Source organism: Herpailurus yagouaroundi, unplaced genomic scaffold (assembly GCF_014898765.1).
Source record: "Herpailurus yagouaroundi ecotype Mexico unplaced genomic scaffold, PumYag 160, whole genome shotgun sequence".
Classification (NCBI taxonomy): domain Eukaryota; kingdom Metazoa; phylum Chordata; class Mammalia; order Carnivora; family Felidae; genus Herpailurus; species Herpailurus yagouaroundi.
In genome coordinates this window covers 20,645,122-20,664,435 of record NW_024412401.1, presented here as the reverse complement: position 1 = coordinate 20,664,435, position 19,314 = coordinate 20,645,122, and the positions used below count along the sequence as shown (strand labels likewise).

At 37.1% G+C, this 19,314-nt stretch overlaps 1 protein-coding gene across 1 annotated transcript in view; it reads right to left on the bottom strand.

The window, feature by feature from the left end:
* LOC121034633 (phospholipid-transporting ATPase FetA-like) overlaps positions 1-19,314 on the bottom strand; it is a 101,609-nt gene that overhangs the window by 61,458 nt on the left and 20,837 nt on the right. Inside the window, exon 3 of the mRNA XM_040481612.1 lies at positions 12,733-12,795. Coding sequence (XP_040337546.1) covers positions 12,733-12,795 — 63 coding nt within the window. The remainder of the gene's footprint in view (positions 1-12,732; positions 12,796-19,314) is intronic.

Below are 19,314 nucleotides of genomic sequence, written 5' to 3'. Positions count from 1 at the left end.
GCTCCTTATCAGGGAAATACAAATCAAAACCACACTCAGATATCACCTCACGCCAGTCAGAGTGGCCAAAATGAACAAATCAGGAGACTATAGATGCTGGAGAGGATGTGGAGAAACGGGAACCCTCTTGCACTGTTGGTGGGAATGCAAATTGGTGCAGCCACTCTGGAAAGCAGTGTGGACGTTCCTCAGAAAATTAAAAATAGACCTACCCTATGACCCAGCAATAGCACTGCTAGGAATTTATCCAAGGGACACAGGAGTACTGATGCATAGGGGCACTTGTACCCCAATGTTCATAGCAGCACTCTCAACAATAGCCAAATCATGGAAAGAGCCTAAATGTCCATCAACTGATGAATGGATAAAGAAATTGTGGTTTATATACACTATGGAATACTACGTGGCAATGAGAAAAAATGAAATATGGCCTTTTGTAGCAACGTGGATGGAACTGGAGAGTGTGATGTTAAGTGAAATAAGCCATACAGAGAAAGACAGATACCATATGGTTTCACTCTTATGTGGATCCTGAGAAACTTAACAGGAACCCATGGGGGAGGGGAAGGAAAAAAAAAAAAAAGAGGTTAGAGTGGGAGAGAGCCAAAGCATAAGAGACTGTTGAGAACTGAGAGCAAACTGAGGGTTGATGGGGGGTGGGAGGGAGGAGAGGGTGGGTGATGGGTATTGAGGAGGGCACCTTTTGGGATGAGCACTGGGTGTTGTATGGAAACCAATTTGACAATAAATTTCATATATAAATAAAAAAAATAAATAAAAGTTCTTTACATATTCTGCATAGAAGTCACTTATTACATATACAATTTGCAAATATTTTCTCCTACTCTGGTTTTAAATGCCACTTTTAGGGGAGTACCTGGGTGGCTCAGTCAGTTAAGTGACTGACTTCAGCTCAGGTCATGATCTCCTGGGTGTGTGAGCCCCATGCCAGACAGGCTCTGTGCTGACAGCTCAGAGCCTGGAGCCCACTTTGGATTCTATGTCTCCCTTTCTCTCTGCTCCTCCCCTGCTCACACACTCTCTCCTTCAAAAATAAGCATTCCATAAATAAATAAATAAATAAATAAATAAATAAATAAATAAATAAGCCATTTTTACAATGTACTACATTCTAACATATTGAATGTGATTCCAGGTTTTCTATCATGTTCTACTGTTCTACCCATCTTTTAAATTATATAACTTTTAATACAGGATAGTAAGTCTTCTATTTTTACTTTTTAAATGTTTGTTTATTTTTGAGAGAGAGAGAGAGCCAGAGAGGGGCAGAGAGAGAGGGAGACAGAGGATCTGAAGTGGGCTCTGCACTGACAGCAGAGAGCCTAATGCGGGGTTCGAACTCATGAACCATGAGATCATGACCTGAGCTGAAGCCAGACGCTTAACTGACTGGGCCACCCAGGTTCTCCACAGGTCTTCTTTTTTAAAGTCTTCTTGGCTATTCTTGTCTATTTTCTCTTCTGGATAAACTTCAGAATAATTTTGTCCAGGTCCCTCAAAACTGGAGTTTTGATTAGAGACAAAGACAGAAAATTGTATTCACCAGAATTCTGGGGATGAATGAAAGTGGGCTATCAGATGTGGCAGAGCTACCCCCATGTGAAAAACAGTCAGGTCTGGGAAACGACACTGCTATTTCTCTGGAGGCTAAGATCATAGACTTTTTTTTTTTTTTAAGTTTTTATTTTAATTCCCGTTAGTTAACATACAGTGTTATATTAGTTTCAGGTATACAATATGCTGATTCGGCACTTCCATATATCACCCCCTACTCTTCACAAGTGCACTCCTGAATCCCATCATCTATTTAACCCATCCCTCTAATCACTTCCCCTCTGGTAACCATCAGTTTGTTCTCTATAGTTAAGAGTCTGTTGCCTGGGGTCTCTCTCTTTTTCCCTTTGCTCCTTTGTTTCTTAAATTCCACATATAAGTGAAGTCATATGGTACTTGCCTATCTCTGACTGCTTTATTTCACTTAGCATCTCTAGCTCCATCCATGTTGTTGCAAATGACAAGATTTCATTTTTTTATAGCTTATTAATATTCCTGTGTGTGTGTGTGTGTGTGTGTGTGTGTGTGTGTGTGTATTGCATCTTTCTTATCCATTCACCAACTGATGGACACTTGGGCTGCTTCCATATTTTTGGATATTGTAGATAATGCTATAAATACAGGGGTACATGTATCCCTTTGGATTAGTATTTTTGTATTCTTTGGGTACTCAATAGTGGAATTGCTGGATTGTAGGGTAGCTCTATTTTTTTAACCTTGAGGAAAAGTTTTCCATACTGTTTTCCAGAGTGACTGTAATGGATTGCATTCCTACCAACAGTGCACAAGGATTCCTTTTCTCCATATCCTCACCAATACCTGTTGTTTAGAACAGACTTTTGAAAAATAGCTGAGGAGACAGCCAATGATAAGACAAGGACTCTTATGGTTCTTCATGTAATTTCCTCTGTTCCTCCTTTAGTCATCAGCAGAAATTACCAAACAACATGAAGTCATAACATGAATAAAATTTAAAAAAATTTTTTAATGTTTATTTTTCTGAGACAGAGAGAGACAGAGAGACAGAGAGTGAGACAGAGAGTGTGAGTTGGGGGAGAGGCAGAGAAAGAGGGAGACATAGAATCCAAAGCAGGCTCCAGGCTCTGAGCTGTCAGCACAGAGCCCGACGTGGGACTTGAACCCAGAAACCATGAGATCATGCCTGAGTTGAAGTCGACACCCAACCAACTGAGCCACCAGGCGCCCCACATGAATAAAATTTCTTATAGAAAATACCTAAGGGGCCAAAGTCTGCACATTGGGCAGTGCAAAAATACAGATTTATTAGGAAGTTCAGGGATTTATATAAATTATGGGAAAGGTGAAACTGGGATGTTTAGCTGCTTTTGCCCTAGGATATGAGAGATTATACAGATTAACTGGGATGAATTGACATTTTTGCACTATTAGTCCCCCACTCAGTGACACACTATATATCCCTGTGAGGAAGAGAGTTGTTGGTGTACCCCTGGGAAGCCGCTCTTCTATGCATTGTGTTCATACCTGTATAGTTACCTTGCTAGCAATGCATATGAGTCTTCCCTGGGCTAGGTTTACCATCTTTCTATGCACCTTGTAGTATGTTCTACTCAACTAGTGCAATTCTTTCTCATTATTTCATTCCAATGATTACAAGGATTATGTGAATAAAGATGGGGGAAGTTGAAACGGAACTGATAGGACCTTTTGCTGTGCCTTGTTTTGGCTAGTTAGTGGCTTATTTACAACTTTGTGATATAAGACTTTCAGCTAACCATTGTAGCTTAGGTTATCCAAAAAAGTAGAACATGTATGGCTTAGATAATTTAGCTGCATATTGGATTTAGAGCTGCTGGTTGGCCTATACTATTTGTGCAGGGACATTTTCAGTGGCCCAGATAACTGCCCGATTAGGGCAGAGTACCAGGACAGCATTGGTGTTTCTACTAGTGTTGAGGTTATCCAATCCCTGAGTAGGCTAATCTTCTATTGTGTTCATAATCAGCTCAGGCAATGATAAGTAAAAATCAGTCTCTCCCATGCCATGTGCCCTTCTAATCATATCCAAAAGACCCAGCACAGTCTCTCTGTTTATTAAAATATATTTTATAAGTCTTGGGGCACCTGGGTGGCTCAGTCAGTTAAGCGTCTGACTTCGGCTCCAGTCATGATCTTGTGGTTTGTGGGTCTGAGCCCCACATCAGGCTCTGTGCTGACAGTATGGAGCCTGGTTGAGATTCTTTCTTTCTCTTTCCCTCTCCCTCTTCCTCTCTCTCTCCCTCAAAATGAATAAATAAATGTTAAAAAAAAGAAATGTTTAAAAAATATTTTATAACTCTTGATAAAGTTCTATTCTAATATTTTCTTATTGAATTTTGTATTTCTTATTAAATTTAATCCTAGATATTACTAATTATTTTTAACTTACTAAAGGTCTAACAGGTTTTTCCAGCAACTCATCTGGCTGCAGTAAGCTATTTTCTCTAAGCCCACCAAACCCTAAGAGATACATGGAGTCTAGGCTCTGCACAGAAATTTAATACATACCTCCCTCTTTGAGTTTGAGAGTAAAGTAAAGCAGGGGCACCTAGGTGGCTCAGTCGGTTAAGGATCCAACTCTTGATTTCCCTCTCTCTCTACCTCTCCCCCACTCGCTCACACGTGCGCACATGCGTGCATGCATGCTCTCTCTCAAAATAAATAAACTTAAAAAGCGAAAAAAGAGTCAAGTAAAAGAGGTAGATCCCAAAGTTCAGAGCCTGAGCTGGTGGAGACAGATTGAAACTCCATATTGGGGGCAGGATTAACCTTTACATAGTTCTGGCTCGTTGATACCGGATCTTCCATGAAATAAGAGAAAGAAGAAAAGAAAGGAGGATTTCTATCAGGAAAGGAAGAGGAATTGAGGGCTAGAAAGTCAGATTTCATAAGACAGCACTAAAAAAGGAAAATCAGGAATGATGAGAAAAGTGGTTTAAAACATCAGTTGGCACAACCATCTAGGAGAAGAAATTCAAAGTCTGAGAGAGATAGAAGACAAGCTGAAGGAAAGAAAGTCATCTTTGAGATAATAAAGGCAGGAAGACAGTTATCAGACTGATTAATAAAAGATTAATTCAAGATTCTCTAGGGCTTGTGAATACCATTGAGAAAAGATGGGGATGACTAAGTGTTTTCCCCGTTACTTGTTTAGTCAAAGTTCATTTCTGTTTGGCTGAAACAAGAGTGACAAAATGTGAATTATGGATGAGAGGTTAGAACTACAGAAGACTGGAAATTAGCTTAGACAAGGAAAGTCTAAGAGACAGTCTCATTAAAGAGGTTCTGGCTATGGAATTCAAGGAGACAAACACCTAGCTGGACCTCTGGTAACTGGAAAATGTGTCTATCTTTGGTAACTAAAGGGTTAGTTTACAGTCTGTGGATTGAAGGCCTAGTTTCAAAAGGACATGTGCTGAGATGAGAGCTGGACAGTGGGTGGTAAAATAATTGAACTGAAAGGGCCAGAATACTGGTGAAGCCAGGCCACTTGGTATTATAAAATGTGCAGTGGACCTACAGTTTAAAACTATGGCAGCCTCCAACAGGGGTTAATGACATGAGCAACTGAGGCTGCCAGGGTTCAAATCTCAACCCTCCACTTACCAGCTATGTAGCCTTGAGGAAGTTACTTAACCTTTCTGAGACTCATTTTTTTAGTCTGTAAAATAGAAATGATAATAATACCTACTCATAAGGTTACTGTGAGGATTAATAAGGAATACAAAGCATTGTTTTAGAACAATTCTTGATATATAAAAATGCTTAGAAAAATTTGGCTATTCTAGACTGGGCTTTGTGACTAAATTGTTAATAGGGCAAGTCACTTTCTACTTCTGGGTTTTAGTTTCCTCATATGTAAAATGGGGTAATAAAGTCTTACCTAAAATGCTAATGTGAGGGTTAAATGAGAGGGAAACTATAAAGTGCCTATATAATTTCTGACACATCAAAAGTGCTCATTAAATATTTTTTTGTCCTTTATCTTATGCTATGTCAAGGAGATTCCATAACCATCACTGATACAGTTGTCTGTGCCTAATGGATGTTGAACTTTCAGCTATCTCCTGTGGATGTACAAAGCTAATCTAGCCAGTAGAGAAAGCCACAGTCCAGTGAGGGGAACTCTACTCAGTCCTTTGGTGGGATGGTAGTAGAAGAGAAGTGTCAAAATAGAAGCAGCCTCCGTCTTAATGTTTTGATTCAAATGCCAGGGTGATAAACTTAGCTCTTTTGCAATCTTGATGTAATCCAATCTCAGGTTTTAGGTGGTTAAAGCTACAGAAGATTACAGATTAGCCCAGACAAGGAAGTGGCAGAAACTAAAAAGGAAAATGAGCTCTATAAGAGACAACTAGAGAAAGAGGCACACTGAAAAGAAAGTAACCAGGAGGAAAAAGGAGGAAGGGAGAAAAAGAGAGGAAGGACAGTTGGCCAGGTGGCAATCAGGTTTAGGATGATCTCAGCAAATATCTCCCTGCTCACAGTGAGAACTCAATCACAAATGGAATTTTCCAGCTAAGAGGAACAGTGAGATGATCTTTAGGAGTACAAGTCTCATAGATTAGTTACGTGCTCTCTCCTTACACTGCCAGACTCCTAAATCATTTAAGCCCAAGTGCTAGTGGGAGAAACTCAGCAATGACCCCTTATTGTCATTCTAGATCAATCGGCCTAGGTGACTTCACCCAAGTAACCTAATGTACGTAGCTGAAATTTTCCCATCTCTAAAAAAGAAGTAAGGATAGCTGCCAGGTGAAGGATAATTGGCCAATTTCTGTAATTTCTGGTCAGATTAGTTGGAGTCAGTTTACTTTAGGAAAACTCGTATTTCTTAGATTTCAAATGATCACAATTTATCCTACTGTAGTCAAATAGCATAATTTGAAACATTATATAGCTACCAGTAAATTTAGCTAACCATATGACTTCCAGTCTTGGCTACACACAAAAATTTTTATACTTCCTCTCTCCAGACTGCATCTCTTAGATATCTGGAGTTTAGCCAACAGATGATATTCCCATCTGAGGAATGGTACATAGATTAGCTAAATGACGTAGCAGAGAGTCACCATAAGCAAGGTTGGGGTCTGTAGTCCTGCAGAATAAGCAGTAGCTCATTTGTTTTATCATCACTACTTCATTATGTTTCAGGTTCATATTTATTTATAATACCATCTTCTCCCACTAAGCAAAGAGCTACTTAAAGGTACAGATCATATATTTCCTTTAATTTTGTCTTTAAATCTCTGTATTCCACTACTTAGTTCAGCATTAGGCCTTGGATTAATGAAGATTCATTGAATGAAAAAGGACACAAGTGAATTGATATTTGAAAACATGTTTTATTAAATTGTGGTCAGATTTCTGTCTAAACCCTTCCAATGGAGGATAATCACCTCCTCCTTGTGGGAGTATCTACATAATCACAGAACAGCTGGGCTGGAAGAGAAACCTCAGCTAATTCTTTGTTGATGTTTCTAGGCTAAGGTCAGCAAACAGAAGGATATTCAGCATGGCTGAAGAGGGTGGGTAGAGTGCAGTGTCAAAAAGAACCTGGAGACTCATACATCCCATAACAGGAAGCCTGCATTTCCTGAATAAGTGGCACAGCATCAGGAATATAGTCAATTATATTGTACGAGTGATGTATCAATGTATCCACATATTGGGACAGACGCAAGCTACACTTGTGGTAAAGAGAGCATGATGTACAAACCTGTCGAATCATTATGTTGTACACCTGATGCTAATGTAACATTGTGTGTCAACTATACTCAAATGAGAAAAAAGAAATAAAAGGAAAGAAAAGAAAAGAAAGAAATGAAGTTTAAAAAAAAAAGAGGTAAAACTGTTGAGGACCTGAAAAGGCAGGGGAAAAGGGAGAACAGTTTCAGACTGAAGGAAGCTGAAGAGCCAACAGGAGCATGTGTTCCTGGAAGGTGCAGTATGTCAAAAAGGAAGAAAAGACTATTAGGGAAGTTGGTGAAATTTAAATGGAGGTTGAATGATGATGTTATATTAATGCTGATTTCCTAACTTGGAGGATTATATGGTAGTTAAAGCAGCAAAGTATCCTCAATGTGAAGAAATATACACTGAAGTATTTAGGGATGGTGGGGTATCGTGGATGCAACTTATTCTCAAAAGGCTCACAAAACAACTGATTATTATATATAAATATATGTAGTATGTACACACATACATACACGGATGGAGCAAATGTGATAAGATAATAGCAATTAGGAATCTGGGTGAGGTGAATATGGATGTTCTTTGTAATATACTTGGAATTCTTTTGAAAGTTTGATAATAAAATCACATTTTCTTCAATTAAAAAAAAAAAACAACCTGGAGAGGAAGCTCACTAAAGTCCTGAATGTCATGAAAAGTCCAGTTCTTGAGCTACTATAACTCTTCTGGTACCTCTGCCTCTTCCCGTCTCCTCCATAACTTCACTAATTCTTGGGTCTGACTTGAGCAGAAATAAGGCTAGAATTGCTCAAAGGACAATCAAATAGTGATAAAAGAAAATGAAATAGTAATAAAACAAATAGAAAATCAAAATAGTAATAAAAGCAAAAACAAAACAAAACACCCCACCAAGTCCTAATTTATTAACACAGAACATTGGTCAGCTGCTACAATTCAGGATATGATCAAAACTAAAGGCCCTACCCACTATTCCTCTTGTAGACCTTTGGTTTCTTCCCTTTCCTTTCAAGGAAGATATTACTCTAGATAGATGGAAGTTGGGAATGGTACTTTGCCCCTCTGACATCATTTGCAAAGTTGAGCATGATTTTTTTTTATCAATAAATCAATTTATCAATAAATCAACTTATTAAAGTTAAATTCAATCATGTTTGATTGAACTGCTAGATATCATTTTTATGGCTTCCTAATCATAAAATCTTCCTGGGATAGGAGATGAGAGATTGGGAAACTTATAATAAAGGCCATTAGTTAGAAACAAAAGGCCATTCACACAAAGCTGGATCTAATTGTAAATCCTGGTAACGCTAAAGAAGCAAGTTCACTCTAAGAGATTCAAAATTAATCTTCTTTGTCTAGGGTTGCCAGATTTAGCAAATAAAAATACAAAAACAAAATATGTTCCAAATACTATATGGGACATACTTATTCTAAAATTTGTTTCAGTTTTTACTAAAATTCAAGTTTAGTTGGGCATCATGTACTTTATCTGGCTGCTCCTGTTCCTGAGGTCAGGGAAAGTTCCTAAAAATTAGTTCAATTGTTGCTTTAAATTTTCTAAAGAAACATAATTCTACAAACTAACTCTAAAAACTTTAGATGTCTGTTTTATTCTAAATAATTTTATTGAGCTATACACACAATTCACCTATCCAAAATAAAATGTACAATTCAATAGTTTGTACTATGTTCAGAGTGATGCATCATAGATGTCTACTTTTTGTATTTGTTTAAATGTGGTATTGTATATGATTCTATTACTAAAGCTCTAAATGCCACAGTATCTGCTCTAAATGCCACAGTATCTATCCCCCTCCTCCTGTTTTTCCCATTTTTTTCTGTCCTTTTCTTTTAACTTCTCTGACTTCCCTTTGTGATTACACTTTTTTCTTTAATGATTTTTCAAATAATCCAAAGTAACCCATAAATGTATTTTAACCATAAAAAGTCTAAAATCAGAAATATAAATAGAAAAAATAAGTTTCCTTTCCCTTTTTTTCCCTTTCCCCAAAGAAACCACCATTAACAGATTGGTGTATATCCTTGGCAGAGTATTTATGTGTAAACATATACATATATACTTTCCAGGACAGAGGAAACTCTGTAAGCACTGTTCTAGGCAGACAATTTAGTAGAACCACACAATATATATCCCAAACAGTAAAGCATCAATTCAAGATAGGATGTAAATAAGACTTAAAATGAATTGGAGAGACCCAAGAGAAAGCTTGGGTCACACAAAAGCTTATACGTGAATGGTTATAGCAGTATTGTTCATGATAGCCCCCAAATGAAAACAACCCAAACGTCTATCATCAACTGATGAATGAATTGTGGTATATACATACATTGGAATGGTATTCAGTCTTACAAAGGAAGGTAGTACTGATATATGCTACAACATGAACCTTGAAAATATTAAGCAAAATAAGCCATTCACAAAAGGCCAGGCATTATATAATTCTATTTATGTCATGTCCAGTATAGGCAAATCAATAGAGATAGAAAGTAAATTAGTGGTTGGTAGGGGCTGGGGAAGGCAGGAATTGGGAATGAATGCTAATGTGTATGGGGTATCTTTTTGACATGAAAATGTTCAAAAATTAATTTATGGTAATGGTGGCACAATTCTATGAATATATTAAAAAATCACTAAACTGGGGGTGCCTGGGTGGTTCAGTTGGTTGAGCATCTGAATTCTGTTCAGGTCGTGATATCACAGTTTATGATTTAGAGCCCCACGTTGGGGCTCTTTGCACTGATCCTGTGTGGAGCCTGGATCCTGCTTTGGATTCTCTGCCTCCCTCTCTCTGCCCCTCCCCCGCTCATGCTCTCTCTCAAAAATAAATAAAAAACATTTTAAAAAGTCACTAAATTTTATGCTTTAAAAAGGTAATTTGATGGCATATAAGTTATATCTCAATAAAGCTATTATTTTTAAAAACTGCAGAAAACACTGTAAGAATTCAAGAAGGAAAGATGATGTGGAGGATGGGGGCGGGGGAGGCTGGTGGCTGGAACTGGTGAAAGAAGCTTCATGGAGAAAAACTTGCACTAAACCTAAAAGATGAATATAGGCTCAATATAAAGGTAGGAGACGGGTATCTAGGCAGGAAGAAGAACCTAATGAAAAGTTTGGTACTGAAGCCAGACAGGTTGTATGATAGTACAGAGGTAGGAAGAGTCTGAAGAAAGCAGGAGAAAAGACTGTAAAATCAGGTCTTTAATGTTAGGTTGATGACCTTACCTGAAAAGCAATCCCAGAAAGATTTTGAGCAGGGAAAAAAAAACAAAAACAAAAAAACCAATAGAGCTGGAATTTCAGAAAATTAATATGATGAATTTACAGAAGAACAGATTGCATTCATAAAATGACTTAAAATATTGCCATAATAGTCAACACTTCAAAATGATGAGAGCCTGAACTAAGAAAGCAGTAGAAAAAATAGAAAGGAGAGGGTAGATAAGCAAGATGCTAGAACCAGTCAATATTCACTCTAGGTACTATAAGTTTTCTAATCAGAAGAGGCTGATAGCCTAGAAAAGGGCAGAGGCCAAATTACTGGGTTTGCCACCGTTATTAACTCAAGCTAAAAGGACATCCTAGATGGACCAGTACTAGTTGCTCACTGCTCAAAACAGCACAAGCAGTAACTCTACTATAGTAGATAGGCCTAGCTTACTTCAAGGGATTTAGGCCAGGGAAACTGATTTCAATTATTTGTCACTAGTAAAACTTTGGACGTTTGAAATAACCCATATTTATAAATATTCAAGTTCTAAATTATCTTCTTGAACAACAACAAAACCATCAAAGTTCCTGTATTTTTTTACATAAACATTTACCTAGTGTTTACCATATGCCAGATAGTGTCCTAAGTTCTTTACAAATACTACTTCACTTAATCCTCACAACATACTTACGAGGTAGCACTACTACATATAGCCTGATTTCGTAGATGAGAATCTATGCTGTAGCATAGAGAAATTAAGAGATTTTCTCAAGATAACAGAGTAAGTGGTAGAACTAGGATTCAAACCTAAACAGTATGGCTCCGGAATCCATGCTTGAACCACTATGTCTCCCAAACGATCTTTACATAGCACTTATTGTAGCTGTAATTTTATATTTCTCTGTGCTATTATTTAACATGCTATGACTTAATTCAAGGCTGTCCTTCATTAAAACATAATTTTCATGAAAGCAGGGATTCTGTCTGGTTTTGTTGCCATTGTATTGCCAGCATGTAGCCCAGTGGCTGGCATTCATTTGATGACCAATGAGTATTTGTTGAATAAGTAAATCAGTCTTTATTGATGGTTGCCACATTCCTCATTTGCTTTGAACTTACTACTCCCTAAAGTATTCTGCTCTCTATATTTTCTGTTCATAAGAAGATGTAGGAGAAACTGGTCCATTAGTTTGTTTCCCTCAGCCTTCTTTCCTTTAGCAGTTCTGAGAGTACTAAAGGGCTCCCTGGTTTTTCCCTCAGTTGAGAGTTCCCTAACTTCCTCTTCCTGGAACTAAAGCCTATGCCCTTGGGACGGAACTCTTCTTTCTGGAACTAGGGCTCATGCCCTTGAAATAAGTTCTCTCCAGGAATCGGACAACTGCACAATGACAAAGTAAAAAAGGTTTAGTGTGGCCTGAAGTCAGTGACCTAATTTCATTCTCTGCACTTTTTTCGTTCCTCAAAAGGAAGCCTAAATATAGAAATACATTCTGGCTTGCTTTTTCAACATTTTATGTCAGAAAAAAATTTTTTTCATGTCAGGCAGTTCTAAATATAGAACTACATTCTGGCTTCCTTTTTGAAAATTTTATGTCAGAAAATTTTTTTCCCTCATGTCAGGCTTGGGTGTGATTACCTCAGCTCCCTTTAGTACTTGGACTCACCAAAGGAGAACATGGAAGTGGTATGGAAATCCTCCCTCACACCATAGCCAGACCTATTTGCTCTGTCCACAGAGAGGCTGCAAAGGATGACCTTATCTGTTTCAGCAACCTTTTTTCACACTGACCACTTCTTTTTAGCATGAGGCAGTTGTGAAGGATGGGGAGAGAAAAAGGAACACAAGCTTTTCTGGTGAACCTCCAAATAAAAGTACAAAATAAAAGTAGAAATAAAAGAACAAAAGATAAGATTAGAACTACTCAAATTAGAATTCTCAGATAACAAAACAGTAGAGCTTATACTTGTAAGTACAAAGTATTTACTTTTGCAAGGTATATTTCCTTTCTTGTTCAGTTGTTTGGTAGATTGGAGGTTTCATTGATTGGTGGTTTGATTGATATGGTGGCCAGTCTGTTTATCTGTCATATGTACATGGGTGCACACGCATACCAACTTACTTTTTAGAAGCAATAAAAATGACATACATACTTACTTATTTACTGAGTAAATATTTACTGAGTTTACCTACCTCCATCTTGCCTTTCAAATAGAGACATTGCACAGTAGTACCAACTATAATTCCATGGAATTTCTGTAAAGGAAATAAAAAGATTCAGAATAAAATTTCTCATGCCAATACCATTTCACTGAAACATGTGCTTAAGACACTTGGTACTTGTTCTCAGAAATCCAAAATAATCTACCTCTAAGACACATATGCTAAATTTTAGAATTCATTTCGTATGTTCTCATCATAAAGTTATATTTTCAAAGCTTGGCAAACAGATTCTACTTTCTGTCAATCAAGTCTGAGCTGATGACTACACTTTGTCAGAAAAATTATCTGAGACAGATCATTGGAGATAAGCAAAAGAATTACCAGGTGATCTCTTAGTGAAGTTCTGGGTTTATGCCTTTGGTTAGTTTTTTTTTTTTTTAATTTTTTAAATGTTTATTTGCTTTTGAGAGAGTGACAGACAGAATGTGAGTGGGGGAGAGGCAGAGAGAGAGGGAGATAACACAATCCAAAGCAGGCTCAAGGCTCTGAGCTGTGTTCTCAGACACAGCCTGACACAGGGTCGAACCACAAACCATGAGATCATGACCTGAGCCAAAGTCAGATGCTTAACCAACTGAACCACCCAGGCACCCCTGCCTTTGGTTAGTTTTCTATAGATTTTTATCCCATAGAGATACAAATATTTTATGTCTTGTGAAAAACATAACTCCAAAGGTTATGACTTGTGAACTTTAGGACTTCAATTAGGTTTATGTATAATTCAGAAATCTTAATCTTTCTTCATTAAACTGCCTATAAATACTTAGCTTCTACACTTTCATTTAAACTGATCTTAACATCTTACTGATTATCGCATTAATTAATGAGTTAAATAAAATATTTGACACCTGGTTTTCTACACAAAAAAACCCTGCTTTTTTTCCCCTTCTTTCTCTTTATCCTCAACCCAGAAAAGGCGAATAAAGTATATTTATTTTAATCAATTTCTTTCAGGTCTCCCAAGTCACCAAGTGTGGATAAGCCAAGACTAGAAAAGTCTTTTCATCTTAATCATCCCAAATAAGATTAGATGGGGGGAAAACTCATATCTTGAGGGAAATGTAAACTCTAAGTAAAAGGATATTTCCAGCTAAGAGATGTTCAGCTATCAGGAAAAAGCACAACCAGCTGGACAACTATGATTTGGAATAAGAATGTATCTTCCAGTTCTGCTCTCTGTGAGGCCCAAGTGACTTCATTAAGGATAAAATTCATATTTCAATAATTTAGGCAGGGTTCCATCAAATAACTTTAGGAGCCAGGAAGTTAATAGCAGGTAGTTAGATGTAAAACAACAGGAAATGAAATACTGGGTACTGTGACAAATTGGAGAGTGCATGCATCCAAATTAAAAAAAAAAAAAAAAGAAAAGAAAATATTATGCAGGCTAAACAAAATTACTTTGTGCTTGTTAGCTACAAGGCTTGTATCCCAACCTAAAGTCTGTTTTTTTCTGTCAAAAGAACCTGTGTTCTCCTAACTAATGTTAGCAGTTCTAATATCACCATTCTCTAGGCACCCAGTTCTACTCTTAGTTGCGTACACCTCCACAGTAGGCTTGAGTTTCTACTGTTGCCAAGAAAGATGAGCCAAGAATGGGATATCCTGAAGTCCTGGCTTCTCTCCAACCCCTGCAGGGCCACCAGCAGCTTTTAGAGGGTAGTCTGGCCAAATCCACACAAGGAGCATAGCTAGGAATGTGAAATGGTTATAAGGAACATAATGGCCAGCCAGAGACCTGAGTAATGACTGTTTAGTTAGAATCAGGAACTCTGCACGCACATCATATTACATAGCAGCCAACTGGAAAGTACATTTAAGCTGTTAAACTGAGAGGGGGAAAAAATACAAACCTCAGAGGAGGAGCAGAAGAATGTGAGGGAAGGGAGGAAGAAATGGAATGTGGGGGGGGGGGAAGGGAAGCGAGAGAGAGAAAAAGGAAAAGGAAAAGGAAAAGGAAAAGAAAAGAAAAGAAAAGAAAAGAAAAGAAAAGAAAAGAAAAGAAAAGAAAAGAAAAAACATTAGGAGCTACAGAACCAGGTTTAATTTCACTCTGCTACTAATTAATGACAATGTGACTTGGAGCATGCTATTAACCACTTAGAAACCAGAGATCGTCCCTCAAATTTCTTCTACAATGAGATTTTTAAAAAAGAAACAGGAAATAAATTAGGGACACACAAGATGGAGAAAGACCCACTAAAGAATAAATGTGTCAGAGAGAGAGAGGTGTAATTATGTTATTGCAAACTAAATACAACATTAGCTTCTTCCACCAGACTGAGAAGAGCTATGAGAGGATTAAATTAAATAATGTATGAAAATGTCTGCCAGAGTACTTGATTCAAAGTAGTCAATCAATAAATGGCAATGTTTTAAAATTTCTATATACATGCCCACTAAGCTGGTAAAAAAAAAAAAAAGTTTAAGTCTAATAATATTGTGCTAGAGAGAAAGTAGAACCACTGGAAGGAACACTTACATACTATTGATGGTATTAAAAATTGGGCAACCACTTTGGAAAATAATATGGCTTTATCTTAGAGTTGATGAGGATTTATTCTATACCCCAGTTAGTCCATTTTATGTATACACCCTAGGGAAACTCTCATAATATGTCATATACAAAGATGTGTATGGTAGCACTCTCATAACAGCAAAATTGGAAACTAACCAAATAGCCATTAATGGTAGAATAGAGCAGTAACCTGTGTTATGTTCCTATAATAGAAAACTACATAGCAATGAAAATGAAGGAAATACAGTTAAATACGTTAACATGATAAAATCTTAGGAATATGTAGGGGGAAAATTGAAAAAGAATACATATGATATTATTCCACTTCCATAAAGTTAAAAATCATGCAAAACTATGTCATTGGGGACATATATTTTCAAGGTAAACCTGTAAAGAGAAGCAAGAGAATACAAAGTACAAAATTCAGGAAAAAGTTTAGGGAGAAGGTAGGGAGAATGGAAAAGGCATACTGAGAGCTTCAAGCTACACTTGTGTTCATGTTATTGTTACTCTTTACAAATTATACATTTGTTGTAAACTTTATATCTATTCAACACATAATTACAAAAGAACTAAAAAATTAAAGTGAATACACCAATTATAGGAAATACTCTATCTTACTCATGAGGAGAGTAATTTTTTAATAACCCTTATTGAAAGAAAAAGCCAATTTTGGTCACCACATTAAAAAAATCATTTTATTTTGAGATAATTTTAAACTTACAGAAGAGTTGCAAAAACACTATAGAGAATCTCCATATACCCTTCACCCCCCCTTACTCTTATGTTAACATCTTATATACCATAATAGAATAATTATACACTAAGAAATTAACCATATAACACTATAAACTGAAGTACAAAACAATTCTTTCTACTAATGTTGTTTTTTTTTTTGTTGTTGTTGTTTTGGTTTTTCTTTTCTCCTTCTCCTTCTCCTTTTCTTGGCTCCAGGATCCTACATTGCATTTAGCTGGATGTCTTCTTCAATTTGTCAATGTTCCTCATTATTTCCTTGCATTTCATGATCTTGACACTTTTGAAGGGTACTGGCCAATTTTTTTGTAGAATGTGCCTCAACTCGGGTTTGTCTGATATGCCCTTCTCAGTGCATGTATCAGGAGATACATGCTATCATGTGTATTCCTGGTGATATGAACCTAGATTGCTTGGTTAAGATGGTGTCTGCCAGAACTCTCCACCTTAAACTTATTATTTTTCTCTCTGTAATTACTAAACATCTGGGAGAAGGATCATCACATTTTAACAACAAGGTTGAAAAACTCTAGACTCATAAGAAGTATCAAAGAGAAGGCAAGGAATAGCACTAGCTCTATAAGACATGGTTATAGGATTTGGACATGAGAATCTAAAGGTAGAAATAACAGGTCCCACCTTCAGCTGATAATCTCTAAGCTGCCTAGACCTTGAACTAAATCACATAACATAGAAATGAAAACAATATTACTGAAACTTGGAGTTAGGGCTGGAGTATTGATCTACCAATTCTCAGTCTTCCAACTGGCAAAATGGTACAAACCAACTTCAACTTCCTCCAAGCCCCAGCTGTGATTCTATGCTGCCAGCATCCTGCATTTACCCACAGTTGTTATACACACACACACACACACACACACACACACACACACACACCCTGGAAAATTTATTTAGTATAAAGGTTTACAGCAAGTCTTTAAGTTTATATTTATCTCAATCTGAAAACTATATAACTATAATAAATACAGTGAAGTCTGGCAATGGCATATTTGTGATACCAGCATAGCCAATGACTCTTACTTAGTACTAGAATGTCATAGACTGCATGCATACAAATCCTAATCGGTTCTCAATGAACAAATCTGTCTTCCAGAGAATAGAGCTCTTCATCAACAAAGGAACCTGACGATAGGACTCTCATACAGAGGCAGATGTGCTATTACCTGACTAACGCTAAGAGCTGTGTTTCTCCCAGACTGTCATATAAAATCATGAAAGCTTTCAGTCTATTCCATTAAGGTTTCTCAGAGTTAGCTATTATATCCAATGCACAAATCTCCAGTTACTCCAGAAATCAAGGTTCTCCCATCCCAATTTATATCACATGAATCTCAGCAAAGCTAACAAAAGTTTTCTTTTTTTAAAGCAACAGAGGCACATATACAAAAAAGCAAGTCTTCTCCCAAAACACTTTTAAGAGGCACAGTCCAAAACCCACCAGCACTCCACACTCTGCCTTTCTTCTCACAGTCCCCGCTTTACCTCATTTCAATCACAACTATTTTCTGACAGGAAAACACTCTAGAACAAGGATCTTCTTTAAAACTCGGGGAGGGGGGCGGTGGGAAGATGTTGAAACATCTACTAGTCTATGATGCCATTTAGATGACTAAACTTCCTTCAGTTTCCTACTTCTAATAGCTTCTTGGCTTTTGGGAACTTGCCACATTCCTTTGTTGTGGATTTTTTTCCTACTGTTTCCTCTACATAGAGAAAATGGGGTGAGTCTTGGCACCCTCATTTACAAACTGCTTTTTCCAAAGGTGATTCATGGACCTCTGATAACCTTTCAATTAATTTGGATTTGGTTTCAGGTGGTTTAAAACAAAAAAAAGCTGAAGATTAATATAAAATAAACTTCAAATACAAAATGGGTAGAAAGGAACCTACAAAATGCTACAGTTTTTTAGCTACTGCTTCTATGTTCACACTCAGGGTCTTCCTCAGGAGTTACCTGCTTAGTCTATAAGGCAGGTTTTGTAAAGCAATTGTGTGCTACAAAAACCCTTCTTTTCTGCCTAGAGTGAGCTTTAAATTGGGTCTGACCAAATATTGCAGTCCACACAATCTCCTTTTGGTGCTTATAATTTTGTAGTCTCACAAAGTAAGCAGTAAATATGCTTATTAAGTAATAAAATATGATGCTTTCAGATGGTTTATTTTCCATTTTTTTTACTCTATAAAAACAAGGAAACATTTACTTAGTCTTAACAGTTTTGCACACATAGGTACTTAACAAATGTGTGTTGAATGGAATTTTAGAAATCGAATTTATGTTCTCTTTTAAATAAATTTATTTGTTTTATAATTGGAGTCAAGGGTCAAAGAGAACACTGACTGATAGGGAGTTTGGAAATCTCTGTTCTATTCTCAGCTGAATTCCTAAATTATTTGTACTTAAAGCAAATTACTTTTTCCTTCAATTTTCTAGCTTTTCTCATCTATAATAAAGGGCAATACCTGTCACTTCCTTTTCTCACTCAAAGAAAGAAAGAAAGAAAGAAAGAAAGAAAGAAAGAAAGAAAGAAAGAAAAGAAAGGAAAAGAAAAAAAGAAAAGAAAAGAAAACAAAAGAAAAGAAAAAAAGAAAGTAGGGATGCCTTCAGCCCAGGTCATGATCCCAGGGTCATGGGATGGAATCCTTCATTGGGCTCCGTGCTGAGCATGGAGTCTGCTTAAGATTCCCTTTCTGTCTGTCTGTCTGTCTGTCTGTCTGTCTCTCTCTTTCTGTGTGTGTGTGTGTGTGTGTGTGTGTGTGTATGTGTGTGTGTGTGTGTGTGTGTCTCCCCACTGCCCCTCTTCCCAATTCACACCCTCTAAAAAACAAAGAGAGAAAGAAAAAAAGAAACAGAGAAAGAAAAGGATAAAAAAGGGGTTTTCAAATGGTGTTATGTAGAGCAAGCAGGTTTCTCAGGGACTGAAATAGGGTTAAGGTAGAGAGGATCAAGGAGGAAGAGGAGAGCACCTCCTTTCTCTCAACTTGAATAGCTCTGCTTTTATCTGGGATTTTCCTATATTTTAAGTTAAAAAAAAAAAGGTAGCTTCTGCTGCTGAAAACAAAGTTAGAAAATATCTGGATGCTTCTGGGATAAGTGATTATTAGAGTAAGTTAAAATGTATCTTTATACATGGAACTCAACCTCCAGCTAGGCCAGACACAGTTCAAAGTTCCTACATAGCCTTTCTTGATGTACCTAACTCTGGTTTCTATGTGGCCTTGGCACAAAATCCCAACAAAAGCTGGATCTACTGGGAACC